The sequence below is a fragment of the Mobula birostris genome, chromosome 26 (genome assembly GCF_030028105.1).
Source record: "Mobula birostris isolate sMobBir1 chromosome 26, sMobBir1.hap1, whole genome shotgun sequence".
Taxonomy (NCBI): Eukaryota; Metazoa; Chordata; class Chondrichthyes; order Myliobatiformes; family Myliobatidae; genus Mobula; species Mobula birostris.
Window position 1 is genome coordinate 9219101 of NC_092395.1, and position 20139 is coordinate 9239239.

Here is a 20139-nt window from a genome sequence, read left to right on the forward strand (position 1 = left end):
TCAACTCTAAACCCTTGCCTTCTCCCCGTAACCTTTCATATCTTTACTAATCAGGAACCTATCAACCTCCGCTTTAAATATATCCAATAACTTTGACAGATTCACACACTTTGACTAAATAAACTTCTCCTCATCTCTGTAAGAGATGTATGCTCTCTGTATGTTAAACAATACTACCTCAGTATCCTTTTCCCCCCACTATTAATTTTGAAATTGATAATAATTTTATGTCTGCATTGTACAGCTGTCACAAAATAACAAATTTCACATAATATAAGGTGGTGATAGTAAACCTGTTTCTGAAAATTTTGGTCACCTGTCTTATCTGGCGTCCAATTTTGTTTCGTAACATTTCTATCAAGAATAGTTACATTTATAACATTACATTTACTGTATAAATTTTTGGTTATTTTCAATAAAGTTTAAAGTAAATTTATTATCAAAGTACACATATGTCACCATATACAACCCTGAGATTCATTTTCTTGCAGGCATACTCGATAAGCTCATAACAGAATAATAATCATAACAGAATCAATGAAAGACTACACCAACTTCAACCAGTGTGCAAAAGACAACAAACTGTGCAAATACAAACAGAAAGAAATAATAATAATAATAATAAATAAATAAACAAAAAATATCAAGAACTTGAGAATGAAGAGTCCTTGAAAGTGAGTCCATAGGTTGTGGGAACATTTCAATGACGGGGTAAATGAGGTTCAGTGAAGTTATTCCTTTTGGTTCAAGAGCCTGATTGTATGAGCCCTGAGTGGTGGAGGTCCCTGATGATGGATGCTGCTTTCCTGTGACAATGCTTCAAGTCGATATTCTCAAAGGTGAGGACTGCTTTACCCGTGATGAACTGGGCCGTATCCACTACTTTTTGTAGGATTTTCTGTTCAAGGGCATTGGTGATTTCATACCATTCTGTGAAGCTCTCCACCATACATCTATAGAAGTTTGTCAAAGTATTATATGTCATGCCGAATTTTCACAAACTTTTATGGAAGTAGATGCGCTGCAATGCTTCCTTCGTTATTGCACTTACATGCTGGGCCCAAGTCAGGTCCTCTGAAATGATAACACTGAGTAATTTAAAGTTTCTGACCCCCTCCAACTCTCATCCCCGTTAAGGACTGCTCATAGACTTCTGGCTTTCTCCTTCTGAAGTCAATAATCAGCTCCTTGATCTTGCTGACTTTGAATAAGAGGTTGTTGTTGTGGTAATCTCTGTGATTTTAATAAATGACCTGGATGTGGAAGTGGAGGGATGGGTTAGTAAATTTGCTGATGACACAAAGGTTGGAGGTGTTGTGCATAGCGTGGAGGGCTGTCAGAGGTTACAGCGGGACATTAATTGGATGCAAAACTTGGCTGAGAAGTGGCAGATGGAGTTCAACCCAGACAGTGTGAGGTGGTTCATTTTGGTAGGTCAAATATGATGGCAGGAATATAGCATTAATGATAAGACTCTTGGCAGTGTGGAGGATTGGAGGGATCTTGGGGTCTGAGTCCATAGAACACTCAAAGCTGCTACGCAGGTTGACTCTGTGGTTAAGAAGGCATATGGTGTATTGGCCTTCATCAACCGTGGTGTTGAGTTTAAGAGCCGACAGGTAATATTACAGCTATGTAGGACTCTGGTCAGACCCCACTTGGAGTACTGTGCTCAATTCCGGTCTCCTCACTACAGGAAGGGTGTGGAAACCATAGAAAGGGTGCAGAAGAGATTTACAAGGATGTTGCCTGGATTGGGGAGCATGCCTTATGAGAATAGGTTGAGTGAATTCAGCCTTTTCTTCTTGGAGTGATGAAGGATGAGAGGTGACCTGACAGAGGTGTACAAGATAATGAGAGGCATTGATTGTGTGGATAGTCACTGGCTTTTTTGCCAGGGCTGAAATGGCTAGCATGAGAGGACATAGTTTTAAGGTGCTTGGAAGTAGGTACAGAGGAGATGTCAGGGGTAAGTTTTTGTTTTTTTTTAAAACACAGAATGGAATGGGCTGCCAGCAGCGTTGGTGGAGGCAGAAATGATAGGGTCTTTTAAGAGACTCCTGGATAAGCACATGGAGCTTAGAAAAATAGAGAGCTATGGGTAAGCCTAGGTAGTTCTAGGGTAAAGACATGTTCGGCAAAGCTTTGTGGGCCAAAGGGCCTGTATTGTGCTGTAGGTTTTCTATGTTACCACTCAGCCAGATTTTCAATCTCATTCCTATATCCTGATTTGGCCAACAGCAGAGGTGTTGTTGGCAAACTTAAATATGGCATTGGAGCTGTGCTTAGCCACACAATTGTAAGTGGAAAGCTAGTACAGCAGAGGGTTACGCACACAGCCTATACTGATGGAGATAGTGAAGGAGATGTTGTTGCCAATCTGAACTTACCTGGGGTCTGCAAGTGAGAAAAATCAAGTTGCAAAAAGAGGTATTGAGGCCAAGGTCTTAAAGCATATTCATTTGTTTTGAGGGGATGATAGTATTGAGTGCCAGGCTGAAGTTAATGAAGAGCAACCTGATGTATGTATCTTCACTATCCAGGTGTTATAGGGTGGAGTGAAGAGCCAATGATATGGGATCTGCTGTGACAGCAGGCAAATTGGAGTGGATCCACACAGTTTCTCAGGCAGGAGTTGATGTTTCATCATCAACCTCTCAAAACACTTCATCACTGTGAATGTAAGTGGGGCAGATTAAAACGTTCCTCATTGGCACCAGTTTAGGTAAAATCTGCTTGAAATAGATGAGCACCTCAAACTGCTGAAGTGAAAGGTGAAAGATCTCAGTGAACATTCTTGCCAGTTGATCAGCACAGGTCTTTAGCATTGTCTGGGCTGGCTGCTTTGAGGGTTCGCCCTCCTGTAAGCTGCTCACACGTTGGCCTCAGAGATTGAAATCAGAGTATCATCGGGGGTTGTGGGAGTTCATAATGGTTCCTCCATGTTTTGATGGTTACAGCAAGCATAAACATTGAGTTCATCTGGAAGTGAAGCCTTCTTGTCACCTATGTTGCTTAATTTAACTTTTTAAGAGGCGATAGTGTTCAAGCCCTGCCACAACTGTCGAAAATCCTTCCCTGATTCAAGTCTAGTCTGGAATTGCCACTTTGCCCATGAGATGGCTTTCTGGAAACTGGACTTCTTGTAACTTTCTTGATCTGGCCCTCAGCAGCCTGCAGATCTCATGTTCCACTCAGGGCTTCTGGTTGGGGAAGACCCTGAATGATCTTGTGGACACACACTCATCTTCAAATGTTTTAATGAAATCTGTGACATGGTGTATTGATTCCATTCCACAGATCAGTTCTTGAACATGGCCTCGTCCACCAACTCAAAGCAATCCTGTAACTGCTCCTCTGCTTCCTGCAACCACCTCTTTGTTGTCCTCATCTCTGGAGCTTTGCTCTTTAGCCTTTGCCTGTATGCAGGTAGAAGGGCAGCCGAGTGATCAGATTTACCAAAATGCAGACTGGGCATGGAGCAGTAGGCATTCCTTAACTTAGTATAACAGTGGTCTAGTGTGTTAGGACCTCTGGTGCTACAGGTTATATGCTTATGGTAACTGAGCAGGGTTTTCTTCAAACAAGCCTGGCTGAAGTTCCCAACAATGATTTGAAATGCACCAGGATGGACTGTTTCTTGTTTGGAGACAGTATCATGGAGTATCTCAAGCACTTGATTATAGTCAGTAGCTGGTGTTATGTGAAAATCACAGATGAGAACTCCTCAGAAGATATTTGACCATTTGGTGTTCAAAGTTGAGAGGAACATGAGTTTGACAAAATCACCATATCGAAGCACTAGTGAATTTATCATGAAACACATACCTTCACCTTTTGCCATTCTCGAATCAGTATTTTGGTCCATCCTGTGAACTGAGAAGCTTTTGGTCTGATCGCCGTAACTGACATGCTGGGGAAAAGCCATGTCTTGATTATACATAGAACACAATAATCTCTCATTTCCCTCTGATACAGCCATCTTGCTCTCAAGACCTCAATTTTGATCTCCAGTGACTGTACATTTGCTAACAAGATGCTGGACAGAGGAGGATCTCATTTTGCCTGTTTCAGCCTGGCTTGGAATCCCCTTCTCCTCCCTCATTTCTGGCCAGAGTGATGAACCTTCGTCTGCTAAAAGGTAGTGTACCTGCTTGCATAAAAGTTAAGCCAGCTGAGTCCTTCAGAAGATAGTGAAATTCACTGATTATTAAAGTTGATTTAAAAGTACATTGCTTAAAGGGAAATTACATGCTGCAGATTGCAGTGAGACTAATTCAAAAGTAGTACTGCATGTAGCCAGAGAACATCACCTTTGTTCACCAGCGCCATCTTGCTCTAGTGGTACATTACTGTGCGAAGGGTTTAGGCACAGTAGAGCTACTAGGACTTGATGTTTCAATCCCTATGGTAAGTCGGCACTGTTGATGTTGGCAGTGGGCTTGGAGTGGTGACAAGGAGGGAGGGTAGGTACATCATCGGGGTCATCAGGTGGGCACCCTCCTTCTTTGACGTTTCATTGATAAGCCCACGATGTCTCCAGAGGGCTCAACGGTGCTACCTGGCGTCCCAGATACACCCCCCTCAGTTCCAAACCCTCCTGTCTTCATCTTGCAGCCCAGTTGTTGTCTTTCCTTTTAATCCAAATCCAATTGCTGCTTTCTTCTGCTGCATTTGACAGGGACTTGATTGCTTGTTGGAGGGAGTGACCCCTCACACCTGTCTTCTTCAATAGACTGGTAGACAGTTGCAAGAAGATGTTTGTGAACCATTTGCAATTACCTGTTTTCATTAATTACTCATAATCCTGCCAGATCTTCATCTAAGCTGCAATAATAGACAAACACAATCTGCCTAAACTAACAACACACATTAAACAATTGTACTTCTTTTTGTCAATACTAAGTACACCATTTAAACAATCTCAGTCTAGTTCAAAAAAAGTATGTGAACCTCTGGGGTAATGCCATCTACAAAGACTATGAGATGAGATTGGAGGTGTGGGTTGTAGGGGTGCCCTGCCCTATAAAAAAGGCACATAAGTCAGGTTACTGACAGAGCCTGCTCTTCTCAAGAAAGCTCTATTTATATGCACCATGCCTCAATGAAAAAACTTTCAAAGGACCTTAGAAAAAGAATTGTAGGGATGCATGAAACTGGAAAAGGCTACAAAAGCATTTCTAAAGACCTGAGTGTTCACCAGTCCACAGTAAGAAAAATTCTCTCCAAAGGGAGGAAATTCAGTAACGTTGCTACTCTCCCTAGGAGTGAGCATCCTGCAAAGGTTACACCAAGAGCACAACATGCAATGTTGAAGGAGGTGAAAAAGAACCCAAGGGTAACAGCAAAAGACCTGCAGAATTCTCTAGAACTTGCCAAAATCTCTGTTCATGTGTCCACTAAAAGAAAAACACTGAACAAGACTGGTGTTCATGGAAGGACACCACAGAGGAAGTCACTGCTCTCCAAAAATCACTGCTGCACGTCTGAAGTTTGTAAAAGACTACCTGGATGTTCCACAATGTTTCTGGGACAATGTTCTGTGGACAGGTGAGACAAAATTTGAAATTTTTGGAGGAAAAAGGGCACTGCTCACCAACATTAAAACCTCATCTCAACTGTGAAGCATGGTGGAAGGAACATCATGGCTTGGGGCTACTTTGCTGCCTCAGGGCTTGGACAGTTTGCAATCGTTGAGGGAACAATGAATTCAAAATTGTATCAAGACATTTTACAGGAGAATGTCAGGGTAGCAGTCAGTCACCTGAAGCTTAAAAGAAGTCGAATGATACAACAAGACAATAATCTGAAATACAAGAGTAAATCAACAACAGAATGGTTTAAAAAGAAGAAAATTTGTACAGGTTTCCCCCGCCATCTGAAGGTAGAGTGTTCCTATGAAACAGTTCGTAAGCCGGAATGTCATAAAGCGAAGAAGCAATTACCATTTACTTAATTGGGAAAAATTTGTGAGCGCTCGCAGACCCAAAAAATAACCTACCAAATCATGCCAAATAACACGTAAAACCTAAAATAATAGTAACATATAGTAAAAGCAGGAATGATATGATAAATACACAGCCTATATAAGGTAGAAATACTTTTCTACAATCATTGCCGCACTGTCCTCCGTAGCGAAAATCTCACGCAAGTGCTCTCAGCAGAAACACTCTCTCCATACTTTATTGTTGCCAAACAATTGATACTAGAACGTACAATCATCACAGCGATATTTGATGCTGCGCTTCCCGCTCCCTGGAGTACAAATCGATAGTAAATATTAAAAATTTAAATTATAAATCATAAATAGAAAATAGAAAATGGAAAGTAAGGTAGTGCAAAAAAACTGAGGCAGGTCCAGATATTTGGAGGGTATGGCCCAGATCCGGCTCAGGATCCGTTCAGCAGTCTTATCACAATTGGAAAGAAGCTGTTCCCAAATCTGGCCGTACGAGTCTTCAAACTCCTGAGCCTTCTCCCAGAGGGAAGAGGGACGAAAAGTGTGTTGGCTGGATGGGTCGTGTCCTTGATTATCCTGGCAGCACTGCTCCGACAGCGTGCGGTGTAAAGTGAGTCCAAGGACGGAAGATTGGTTTGTGTGATGTGCTGCGCCGTGTTCATGATCTTCTGCAGCTTCTTCCGGTCTTGGACAGGACAACTTCCATACCAGGTTGTGATGCACTCCAGAATAATGCTTTCTACGGTGCATCTATAAAAATTAGTGAGGGTTTTAGGGGACAGGCCAAATTTCTTTAGTTTTCTCAGGAAGTAAAGGCGCTGGTGGGCCTTCTTAGCAGTGGACTCTGCTTGGTTGGACCAAGTCAGATCATTTGCGATATTGACCCCGAGGAACTTAAAGCTTTTGACCTGTTCCACTTGCGCACCACCAATGTAAATTGGGTTGTGCGGTCCACTACTCCTTCTGAAGTCAACAACCAATTCCTTCGTCTTGCTGACGTTGAGGGATAGATTATTCTCTTTGCACCATGCCACCAGGTTCTTAATTTCCTCTCTGTACTCAAACTCATTATTACCCAAGATACGGCCTACAATTGTTGTGTCATCAGCAAACTTATATATTGAGTTCGCTGGAAACTTGGCTACACAATCATGGCTGTACAGTGAGTACAGCAGGGGGCTGAGTACACAGCCTTGTGGGGCACCAGTGCTCAGAGTGATTGTAGAGGAGAGCTTGTCCCCTATTTTTACAGCCTGAGTCCTGTCTGTGAGGAAGTTAAAGATCCAGCTGCAGTCAAGTTAAGCTATGAAGCTGCCAAATCATACCAAATAATGCATAAAAATACACAGCCTATATAAAGTAGAAATAATGTATGTACAGTGTAGTATCACTTACCAGAATTGGGAAGACAGTGCCAAGCACACTGATGATGGTGTGTTAGGCTGAGTCGTCGGAGGTTGGGGTGGTGCAGTGGTCCCCAACCGCCAGCCAGCGAACCGATACCGATCTGCAGAGAATGCAGCGATACAGTGGTAGTCGGGACGTACCCAGCATATCTTTAAGAAAAAAGCCGAAATAAACAAGCTAATTAATTAGGTGCTGCCCGGCACGTAAATGTTGGCCCAGATCAGAGGCGACGCAATCGGCAATCGCCTCTGATCTGGGCCGACTGGCGACACCTAATTAATTAGCTTGTTTATTTCAGCTTTTTTCTTAAAGATGTGCTGGGAGCATCCTGGCTACCGCAGCATTCTCCGTGGCTCGGGGGTTGGGGTGGTGGGACACTGAGGTGTCATCTCATCATCGTCTGTTTCCATCAGGGCAGGCAGGTCATCTTCTTCTGTGTCTGCCTGCCTCGATGTTGAAGGTCGAGGTTCGTCGTCTGCTGTGGAAGCTTGAAAAACGACAGTATGCTTGACTACTTAGCCTCGCGCATTTTTCTATCATCTCATTCAGTTGCTTCACGTTCAGTTCCTGGACGACTTCACTTTCGGTCCGTTCGCTACTGCATTCAATTGTTATCCTTTCCTCTTCCAATTGCAACAGCTCTTCATCTATCAGTTCTTGGTCATGGGATGCCAAAACCTCTTCGATGTAGACATAGAATAGTACAGCACACTACAGGCCCTTTGGCCCACAATGTTGTGCTGACCCTCAAACCCTGCCTCCCATATAAGCCCCCACCTTAAATTCCTCCATATACCTGTCTAGTAGTCTCTTAAATTTCACTAGTGTATCTGCCTCCACCACTGACTCAGGCAGTGCATTCCACGCACCAACCACTCTCTGAGTAAAAAAACCTTCCTCTAATATCCCCCTTGAACTACCCACCCCTTACCTTAAAGCCATGTCCTCTTGTATTGAGCAGTGGTGCCCTGGGGAAGAGGCGCTGGCTATCCACTCTATCTATTCCTCTTATTATCTTGTACACCTCTATCATGTCTCCTCTCATCCTCCTTCTCTCCAAAGAGTAAAGCCCTAGCTCCCTTAATCTCTGATCGTAATGCATACTCTCTAAACCAGGCAGCATCCTGGTAAATCTCCTCTGCACCCTTTCCAACGCTTCCACATCCTTCCTATAGTGAGGTGACCAGAACTGGATACAGTACTCCAAGTGTGGCCTAACCAGAGTTTTATAGAGCTGCATCATTACATCGTGACTCTTAACCTCTATCCCTCGACTTATGAAAGCTAACACCCCATAAGCTTTCTTAACTACCCTATCCACCTGTGAGGCAACTTTCAGGGATCTGTGGACATGTACCCCCAGATCCCTCTGCTCCGCCACACTACCAAGTATCCTGCCATTTACTTTGTACTCTGCCTTGGAGTTTGTCCTTCCAAAGTGTACCACCTCACACTTCTCTGGATTGAACTGCATCTGCCACTTCTGCATCCTATCAATGTCTCTCTGCAATCCTTGACAATCCTCTATACTATCTACAACACCACCAACCTTTGTGTTGTCTGCAAACTTGCCAACCCACCCTTCTACTCCCACATCCAGGTCATTAACAAAAATCACGAAAAGTAGAGGTCCCCAGAACAGATCCTTGTGGGACACCACTAGTCACAATCCTCCAATCTGAATGTACTCCCTCCACCACCACCCTCTGCCTTCTGCAGGCAAGCCAATTCTGAATCCTCCTGGCCAAACTTCCCTGGATCCCATGCCTTCTGACTTTCTGAATAAGCCTACCGTGTGGAACCTTGTCAAATGCCTTACTAAAATCCATATAGATCACATCCACTGCACTACCCTCCTCTATATGCCTGGTCACCTCCTCAAAGAACTCTATCAGGCTTGATAGACATGATCTGCTCTTCACAAAGCCATGCTGACTGTCCCTGATCAGACCATGATTCTCTAAATGCCCAGAGATCCTATCTCTAAGAATCTTTTCCAACAGCTTTCCCACCACAGACGTAAGGCTCACTGGTCTATAATTACCCGGACTATCCCTACTGCCTTTTTTGAACAAGGGGACAACATTCGCCTCCCTCCAATCTTCCGGTACCATTCCCGTCGACAATGAGGACATAAAGATCCTAGCCAGAGGCTCAGCAATCTCTTCCCTTGCCTCCTGGAGCAGCCTGGGGAATATTCTGTCAGGCCCCAGGGACTTATCCATCCTAATGTATTTTAACAACTCCAACACCTCCTCTCCCTTAATATCAACATGCTCCAGAACATCAACCTCACTCATATTGTCCTCAACATCATCAAGTTCCCTCTCATTGGTGAATACCGAAGAGAAGTATTCGTTGAGGACTTCGCTCACTTCCACAGCCTTCAGGAACATCTTCCCACCTTTATCTCTAATTGGTCCTACCTTCACTCCTGTCATCCTTTTTTTCTTCACATAATTGAAGAATGCCTTGGGGTTTTCCTTTACCCTACTCGCCAAAGCCTTCTCATGCCCCCTTCTTGCTCTTCTCAGCCCCTTCTTAAGCTCCTTTCTTGCTTCCCTATATTCCTCAATAGACCCATCTGATCCTTGCTTCCTAAACCTCATGTATGCTGCCTTCTTCCACCTGACTAGATTTTCCACCTCACTTGTCAACCATGGATCTTTCACCCTACTATTCTTTATCTTCCTCACAGGGACAAATTTATCCCTAACATCCTGCAAGAGATCTCTAAACATCGACCACATGTCCATAGTACATTTCCCTGCAAAAACATCATCCCAATTCACACCTGCAAGTTCTAGCCTTATAGCCTCATAATTTGCCCTTCCCCAATTAAAAATTTTCCTGTCCTCACTGATTCTATCCTTTTCCATGATAATGCTAAAGGCCAGGGAGCAGTGATCACTGTCCCCCAGATGCTCACCCACTGAGAGATCTGTGACCTGACACGGTTCATTACCAAGTACTAGATCTAGTATGGCATTCCCCCTAGTCGGCCCGTCCACATACTGTGACAGGAATCCATCCTGAATACACTTAACAAACTCTGCCCCATCTAAACCCTTGAAACGAATCAGGTGCCAATCAATATTAGGGAAGTTAAAGTCACCCATGATAACAACCCTGTTATTTTTGTACCTTTCCAAAATCTGCCTCCCAATCTGCTCCTCTGTATCTCTGCTGCTACCAGGGGGCCTATAGAATACCCCTAGTAGAGTAACTGCTCCCTTCCTGTTCCTGACTTCCACCCATATTGACTCAAAAGAGGATCCTGCTACATTACCCACCCTTTCTGTAGCTGTAATAGTATCCCTGACCAATAATGCCACTCCTCCTCCCCTTTTTCCGCCCTCTCTATCCCTTTTAAAGCATTGAAATCCAGGAATATTGAGAATCCATTCCTGCCCTGTTCCTGCCAGCCAAGTCTCTGTAATGGCCGCTACATCATAATTCCATGTATGCATCCAAGCTCTCAGTTCATCACCTTTGTTCCTGATGCTTCTTATATTGAGGTACACACACTTCAGCCCTTCTACCTTACTGTCTTTACACCGTTTAATCTGCTTCTCTTTCCTCAAAGCCTCTCTATATGTTAGATCTGGCTTTACTCCAGGCACTTCTTTCACTGCTCTATCGCTCTGGGTCCCATCCCCCTTGCAAATTACTTTAAACCCTCCCGAACCATGCTAGCAAACCTACCTGCAAGGATATTGCTCCCCTCGAGTTCAGGTGCAACCCATCCAATCTGTATAGGTCCCACCTTCCCCAGAAGAGATCCCAATGATCTAAAAATCTAAATCCCTGCTCCCTGCACCAACTCCTCAGCCACGCATTCAACTGCCATCTCCTCCAATTCTTATCATCACTGTCACACAGCACTGGCAGCAATTCTGAGAACGCCACCCTTGAGGTCCTGTTCTTCAGCCTTCTGCCTAGTTCCCGAAACTTTCACTTCAGGACCTCATCCCTCTTCCTGCCTATGTCGTTCGTCCCTACATGTATCACGGCTTCTGGTTGCTTTCCCTCTCGTACCAGAATGTCGTGCACACGGTCAGAGACATCCCGGACCCTGGCACCCGGGAGGCAACAAACCATGCGGGTGTCCTTCTCACATCCACAAAATCTCCTGTCTGCTCCCCTGACTATAGAGTCTCCAATGACGACAGCTCTCCTCTTCTCCGTCCCACGCTTCTGCACTACCGGCTCAGACTCAATGCCGGAGGCCCTGCCACCGTGGCTCACACCTGGTCGGTCATCCCCGCCAACAGTATCCAGGACGGTAAACTTATTATTCAGGGGAATGGCTACAGGGGTGCTCTGCACTATCTGTCTGCTCACCTTCGCTTTCTCCCCTCTGACTGTCACCCAGCGACCTGCTTTCGACAGCCTAGGTGTGACGACCTCCCTGTAGCTGTCATCTATGACTGCCTCATTCTCCCTTATGAGTCGAAGGTCATCCAGCTCCTGCTCCAGATTCCTTACACGGTCTTCCAGATCACCCAGCCATATGCACTTATGGCAGATGTGACTCTGTGGGAGAGGGGCGTTCCCCCAAGACTGCCACATCTCACATGTGAGGCACATCACCGTCTCAGGAGGCATTGTAAAGACTAACTGCGAGCAAGTTCGTCCTCCGCCTCTTCTCATCGAAGCCTCTCGAGTCAAAGCCTCAAAGCTCCACTCCTTCACTGGCCGCTTTCCACATCATCTTCGTCAACTTCCACAAGCCAAACTCACTTTGTCCTTACTTCGTTCACCACGATTGAAACACTTAATTATGTCTAGTTTTACGCTAAGTGTAACACCCTAAGGAGCTCTTTTAGTCTTTTCCGATACCTTAGAACTCATCTTGCAAACGGATGCTCAAAATAAATCGACATAAAGCACAGATGCCCACAGGCACGTGTTTAAGCAATGCCGGCTTGAATGCAGTTCCAGGGGAGGAGCTTGGCTGCTCGGGGCGCGCGCTGCTTTTTATCGCGCGCTGCCTTTTTTCGTAACAGTGAAAACACCTTCTGTTAGCGAAAACAGGTAACTAATGTAGGTCTTTTGTAACAGCGAGGTTTCGTAAAGCGAACGTTCAAAAAGCGGGAGACACCTGTATTTTGGAATGGCCAAGTCAAAGTCCAGACTTTAACCCAATTGAGATGCTGTGGCATGAACTGAAGAGAGCTGTTCATGCAAGGTATCCCAGAAATATTGATGAACTAAAATGGTTTTTGTATGTTGGAATGTTGGTTTTGTTTGTATGTCTAAGATACCTCCTTATCGTTGTGCAAGTCTGATCAGCAGCTACAGGAAATGTTTGGTGGAGGTTATTGCTGCTAAAGGAGGTTCTACTAATTATTAAATACAAGGGTTCACTTACTATTTCCAGCCTAGACTGTGAATGATTAAACAATGTGTTCAATAAAGACAAACACAATCTGCCTAAACTAAAAAAATTGTTTGTGTGTTATTAGTTTAGGCAGATTGTGATAATCTATTATGGTGACTTAGATGAAGATAGACCACACTTTATGAGTAATTAATGCAGAAAACCAGGTAACTGCAAAGCGTTCACAAACTGTATACAGCTAGGGAACCTAAGACTTTAGAACAGTATTGTATTTGTCAATATGGAGCAGTGAGCGAGTTCGTAAATCTGGCAGGAGCAAAGAATGTTGGAAATGGTGAGGGTGGAGCGCCACAGGATAGGTGTGGGACAGGTAGCAGAGGAGTGCCGGGGCAGGTGGGGGAATGGCATGGGTGCAGACACACGCAGCCTCGAGACACCAGGCAAGGTCACTTGATTCCAAACAATTAGTTTTTTTTATCATTACAGAATGTCTCTCTGGTACTTCCCTCTCCCTTCCCCCTTTCCCAGCCATGACTCCCCTCTCCCTGCCCCTTTCCCACTCTCAGTCCACAATAGAGACCCATTTATCTCATGACCTATATCATGAAATTTGTTTCTTTTTGCAGCAGTGGTACAGCGCAATACATAAAATTACTATAATAAAATGCAAAAATCTTAGCCTAGCTATATAGAAATGCCTACGACTTTTGCACTGTGCTGTACAACACACATAAATGAACAGTTGCCAGTAAAAGTACATGTGGATTCTCAACTCTAACTCCTTTGCAGCAAGTTAATCTCCTGTATTAGAAACCAGTCAGTGAATGTGATTAAAGAATCTAATAGGCATAAACATCAATCAAAAGCTATATTAACAAATTGATAGAAATGTTACTAAAAAAATTGGACACCATGTAAAACAGGTGACCGAAATCTTCAGAATTAGATTTACTATCACCATCTTATATGAAACTTATCCTTGCAAGCAGAATAAGTCCTCTACACCACCTCCCTCACCTCCATTCAGGGCCTCAAGCAGTCCTTCCAGGTGAGGCGACACTTTCCAGTGAATCTGTTGGGGTTGTATACTGTGTCCAGTGCTCCCAGTGTGGCTTCCTGTATATTGGTGAGACCCAAAGTAGATTGGGAGACCTTTTCGCTGAGCACTAATGCTCTGTCCGCCAGAAGAAATGGGATCTCCCAGTAGCCATTTTAATTCCACTTTCCATTCCAATATGTCAATCCATGGCCTCTTCAACTGTCACGATGAGGCCACACTCAGGTTGGAGGAAAACCACCTTATACTCTGTCTGGGCAGCCTCCAACCTGATGGCATGAACATCGACTTCTTGAACTTCTGGTAATGGACCCCCTGCCCTCTGCTTCACCATTCCCCATCCCCTTTTCCCTCTCTCACATTATCTCCTTGCCTGCCCATCACCCCCCGCTGGTGCTCCTCCCCACCTTTTCTTTCTTCCCTGGCCTTCTGTTCTCTCTTGATCCTATTTCCTCCTTCTCCAGTCCTGTATCCCTTTCATCAGACAACTTCTCAGCTCTTTACTTCATTCCTCCCCCTCCCGGTTTCACCTATCACCTTGTGTTTCTCTCTCTCTGCTCCCCCACATTTTAAATCTACTCCTCATCTTTTTTTCCTCCAGTCCTGCTGAAGGGTTTCCGCTCGAAACATCGACTGTTCTTTTTTCCATTGATGCTGTCTGGCTTGCTGAGTTCCTCCAGCATTTTGTGTGTGTTAATGTGAAATTTGTTGTTTTGCCACAGGAGAGTGCAAAGACTTAAAATTACTAAAAGTGATAAAATTAATTGTGCAAGAATGAAGAATAGTAAGGTTCCATTCAAAGCAATAAATGGATTTATTCACATGAACATGCGTGCTACAAAATTAATTCTTCTATCCTTCCCCTCTTTTTTCCACTGGCATATAATTGTCAAGCTAAAAAAGAATGATAAATTCTATTAAAACTGATTCCAGATATGAAAACTATAGGAAAAAGAAACTTGCTAATAAAATTTTGTATTCTTTGCATTGGTTATATAGATTACCCAGAAAGCACAAATATACGACATAGAAACAAAATAGATCAACTTACGGATCCATAAGTGATAAATTCTCCTGACAAGAAGGCAGTGCTGTGGTGGAATTTCCTCTTCAAAGTTTTGATAGAAGCAAGGCTTCATACGAATAAACTTTGGTAGTGGGGGGAAATTGTTCACTCTTTCTGAAAACAGAAAAGACTTGATAGTATTAAAGGTATCAACCATTCTTCTTTTTTAGTTTCTGCACAGCATTAAATCTTGCTGTGTATTGGAAAGCAGCTATACAGAAGAAAAATGCAAGATCATAAGACATAAGAGCAGAATTTGGCCAATCAAGAGGAAAAAAAACAAATGAGGGTTAAAAATTGATCACTAGAGTGAGGCTGCCCCTACCAATCTAACCAATTTTTACAGGAGCACCACTGAGAGCATCCTGACCAGTTGTATCACCATCTGGTACAGGAATTGCAAGGCATCTGACCGCAAGATCCTGCAAAGATTGCAAGGATTGCTGAGATTTTCATCAGAGTCGGTCCTCCACCCATCTGAGATATTTACCAGGAGCGCTACATATGCAGGGCCCTTAGCACTGTCAAGGATCCCTCCCATCAACCCAACAATCTCTTTGACCCCCTACCATCAGGCAGGAAGTACTGTAACATTAGGACAAGAACTAGTAGGATGGGAAATAGCTTCCTTCCCCATGTCATGAGAGTACTGAACTCCCTGCCACCACCCAGGTCTCATCACATATGAAGCGGCAGTAGCATTATACTATTACTTTTTCAACTTGTGCATCTTATTATTAAGTTATTTGTGGTTATATTACATTACGTATTGTGTGTGAATTATATCTACTGTGTTGAGTACTTTGGTCTGGAGGAATGTTTTACTGAAGACAGATGAAATGATAATAAACTTGATCTTTTGAACGCAAGCATGAGGAAATCTGCAGATGCTGGAAATTCAAGCAACACACACAAGATGTTGGTAGAACGCAGCAGGCCAGACAGCGTCCATAGGAAGAAGCACAGTCGACGTTTCAGGCCGAGACCCTTCATCAGGACTAACTGAAAGAAGAGATAGTAAGAGATTTGAAAGTGGGAGGGGGAGGGGGGAGATCCAAAATGATAAGAGAAGACAGGAGGGGGAGGGATAGAGCTAAGAGCTGGAAAGTTGATTGGCAAAAGGGATACAAGGCTGGAGAAGGGAGAGGATCATGGGACAGGAGGCCTCGGGAGAAAGAAAGGGAGAGGGGAGTGCCAGAGGAAGATGGACAGCAGGCAAGTAGTAATTGTGAGAGGGACAGAGAGAGAAAAAGTGCTACACATGCCCTTACACTTCCTCCCTCACCACCACTCAAGGCCCCAGACAGTCCTTCCAGGTGAGGCGACGCTTTACCTGTGAGCTGGCTAGTGCGATATACTGCATCCAGCGCTCCCGGTGCGACCTTCTATATATTGGTGAGACCCGATGCAGACTGGGAGACCGTTTCGCTGAATACCTATGCTCTGTCCACCAGAGAAAGCAGGATCTCCCAGTGGCCACACATTTTAATTCCACGTCCCATTCCCATTCCAATATGTCAATCCATGGCCTCCTCTACCATCAAGATGAAGCCACACTCAGGTTGGAGGACACTTTAAATTCTGTCTGGGTAGCCTCCAACCTGATGGCATGAACATTGACTTCTCTAACTTCCGTTAATGGCCCTCCTCCCGTTCTTACCCCATCCCTTATTTATTTATATATTTATTTCTCTCTCTGTCCCTCTCACAATTACTCCTTGACTGCTCTCCATCTTCCTCGGGCACTCCCCTCCCCCTTCCTTTCTCCCTAGGCCTCCCGTCCCATGATCCTCTCCCTTCTCCAGCCTCGTATCCCTTTTGTCAATCAACTTTCCAGCTCTTTGCTCTATCCCTCCCCCTCCTGTCCTCTCCGATCATTTTGGATCTCCCCTCCCCCTCTCAAATCTCTTACTATCTCTTCTTTCAGTTAGTCCTGCAGAAGGGTCTCGGCCCGAAACATCGACTGTGCTTCTTCCTACGGATGCTGTCTGGCCTGTTGCGTTCCACCAGCATTTTGTGTGTGCTGTTTGATCTTTTGAACATGGGCTTTATTACATTAAAATTTACTTCCATCTCTAAATTATTTTTTTTTAAAAAAACTCCTTCCAACATTTTTACTTTTCTAAACTGTTGATTTAAATGCCAGGTAAATCTGCTCTTAGCAAAAGTACGAATAATGTTAGAGTAAACTGATTATGCCTTCCATCTACAGAAAGGCCATTACGACTAGGTTAAAGCAGAGTTTGATATGTTTTTGATTAACAGGGGCATCAAAGGTTATGGGGAGAAGGCAGGAGAATGAGGGGGAAAATAAATCAGCCATGGTAGAGTGGCAGTGAAGACTCAATGGGCCGAATGGCCTAATTCTGCTCCTTTGCCCGACAGTCTGATGGACTACTAGCAAGTTAGGCCTCTCAATCTTAAGAGAGAAATGTTCTGGTCTGAGATGCAAGTACTTTGTTTTAGCCCATGCTCTGTAAATGGCTAGGTAGTAATACAGTTGACTATTTACATGATAATAGGGAGAACATTTTGGAAAGACTGGAACTTACCAGTCATCTCTTTGGATGTATGTAGTTTTGGTTACTTTATCTGCTGATTCTTGAAAACAATATCTCTGTTAAAAACTGAAAACAGAAACAATTAGAAAGCAAAGGTGAATAACACCCACCTCAGTACTTTTATCAAAGTATCTGAATGCACAAATGATTGAAGATCTGGATTTACAAAGATGGTTGTGATTTAAAGCTGAAATTAAATAGCAGCATTTGCTTAAGAGATAGGAAATGAATAAATTTTTGATCTTAGATCAAAGGAAAGAAAGAATCAGAGAACCTTCATTGCTTTCCTGCTACTTCCAACAGCTGGTCAAGTCAACACAATTGCACTGAAGTCAAAATAGAGTTTATAGTCAGATGCACAGTTCATGTATGCACTTGCAGCAGCATCACAGGCACACAGCATCATAGTCACAGAGTACTGCAATGCAGAAATAGGTCCTTTGGCCCATCCATTCTGTGCTAACCTATTATTTTTACCCAGTTCTATCTATCTACACCTGGACCAAAGCCCTCCATACCTCTCTAATCCAAGTACCTCTTAAATGTTGGAATTAAACCTGCATCCAACACTTTCACTGGCAGCTCGTTCCACACTCTCACCACCCTGAGTGAAGAAGTTTCGCTTAAATATTTTATGCATTCTCAGATCCCTGTTCTACTGCATTCCTCCGTGTCCCCTACTGTTCACTGTAAATTATACCCTAGTTCATCCTCCCAAAATGCATCACTTCACACTTATCTGCATTAAATTCTATGTGCTATTTTTAAGCCTATTTTTCCAGTTGGTCCAGATCCTGCTGCACACTTTGATAGCCTTCCTTGCTGTCCACTATGCTCCTGATCTTGGTGTCACCTGCAATTCTGTTACTCCAATTTGCCTTATCATTTAAATCATTAATATACATGATAATGACAACAGACTCAGCACTCACTGATCTCTGTGGCACACCACTAGTCATAGGCCACCAGTCAGACATAACCATCCAACATTCCTTCTTAGTTCTTTTTCCCGTACAGCTGCATGGACCAACCATTGCTCCGAGCAGGATTTTTTTTTGAAAAAAGCACAGCCTGAAAGCTGCACGGCAACAAAGGCTACTTGCACAGGAGTACTTCAGTTACTGTGTGGCTATGCACCCTACAGGGAACAGCGCGACCATCTACTATCACTCTCTGGCTTCTCCAGCTAAGCCAGGAATTCCCAACCCTTTTCTTTACACCATGGAGCCTTATCATTATCCAAGGTGTCTGTGGACTCCAGGTTGGAAACCACTGCACTAAGCCAATGCCCAATCCACTTTACTAATTCATCCTGCATGTGAAGCGACTTAACCTTCTGCGCCAACCTCCCTTGTGGGACTTTTTCCAAAGGTCTTGCTAAAGTCCATGTAGATAATGTCCATCTCCTTTCCTTTATCAAACTTCCTCACAACCTCAAGAAATTCTAAATTATTGGTTAAACAAGGGCTACCTGGCAAAAACAAGCCATGTTAACTATCCCTAATTAGGCCCTGTCTAATCAGTTATAATCCTTACCCTTAGAAAACCTTGTAATAATTTACCCATGATTCAAGTCATTGCAAATACTACCATTTCACATGATTTCTGTTACTTCCTAATTAAGATGAAACAACGGAAACATTTGTTTGGATACGTAAAAACTTCAATAACTGCCAATTTTAATTATACATAGCAAACGGTTCTCTATTTATATTCAAGTATCTGCCACACATTGAAAACATTCCAAATCTCAAAAGGCATTTGTCTCACTTCTACATTTTGACTCAAGATGCTTCTGTTATTATAACTAAAAATTTTCCACAGCTCTACAACACAAAAAGCAGTTCAAAAATAAATGGACAAGCAATATTCATACAAATAAATAAATTCCTGATAATTATCTCAAATTTCTGGTATAGTCAGCTCTCATACAGGAATTCAAATGAGACAGTTATATATCGGCTTCAAAAGGCTTTATCTTCATCAAATGACAATTGGTGATCATGGTCTTCCATCCGTCTTTAAGACCATGATTACTTTTGGCAAATTTTCTACCATTGCCTTCTTCTGGGCAGTGTCTTTGCAAGATGGGAGACCCCAGCCATCATCAATAATTTTCACAGATCATCTGCCTGGAGTTACTAGTCGCAAAACCAGGACTTGTGATATGCACCGGCTGCTCATACGACCACCCACTACCTGCTCCCATGGCTTCATGTGACCCTGACCGGAGGTTTAAGCTGGTGCTACACCTTGCCAAAGGGTGACCTGCAGACTGGTGGAGGGAAGGAGTGCCTTACACCTCCTTTGGTAGGGATGTATCTCCACCCTGCTTTATTTAAGCAACCTTTTTTTCCACTAATCACAAAATTAATATAATTTTAAGATATCTGCCTCTCGCAATCTGCTGTGATCAGAGTGGCGCCTGCAGAATGTGGCTCATCAGTCAGATAAACCATCTGTTCATCTATCATGCTATATTTCAAACAGAATAAATAAGAGACTGCATTCACATACATCCTTAATTTAGATGTACAAATCACAACCCACAAAGCCTTCTAATCCACATTAGTTAAATTCAATCTTTTAAATAGCATACCAAGCAGTCTACTTCAAGGAATTCCACAGATTCACCTTCTCTGGCTTAAGAAATTCCTCATCTCCGTTCTAAATGGACGCCCCTCTATTCTGAGGCTGTGTCTTCTGGTTCTAGACTCTCTCACCACGGGAAACATCTTTTCCACA

At 43.5% G+C, this 20139-nt stretch overlaps 1 protein-coding gene across 2 annotated transcripts in view; it reads right to left on the reverse strand.

The window, feature by feature from the left end:
* Nucleotides 1-20139, reverse strand: part of scamp4 (secretory carrier membrane protein 4) — a 48854-nt gene that overhangs the window by 17264 nt on the left and 11451 nt on the right. For both annotated transcript variants that reach the window (XM_072243804.1, XM_072243805.1), the window contains exons 2-3: nucleotides 17386-17460; nucleotides 14819-14947 (exon numbers count right to left, since the gene is read on the reverse strand). In XM_072243804.1, the coding sequence (XP_072099905.1) occupies nucleotides 14819-14947; nucleotides 17386-17392 (136 nt within the window). In that variant the 5' untranslated portion in view covers nucleotides 17393-17460. The remainder of the gene's footprint in view (nucleotides 1-14818; nucleotides 14948-17385; nucleotides 17461-20139) is intronic.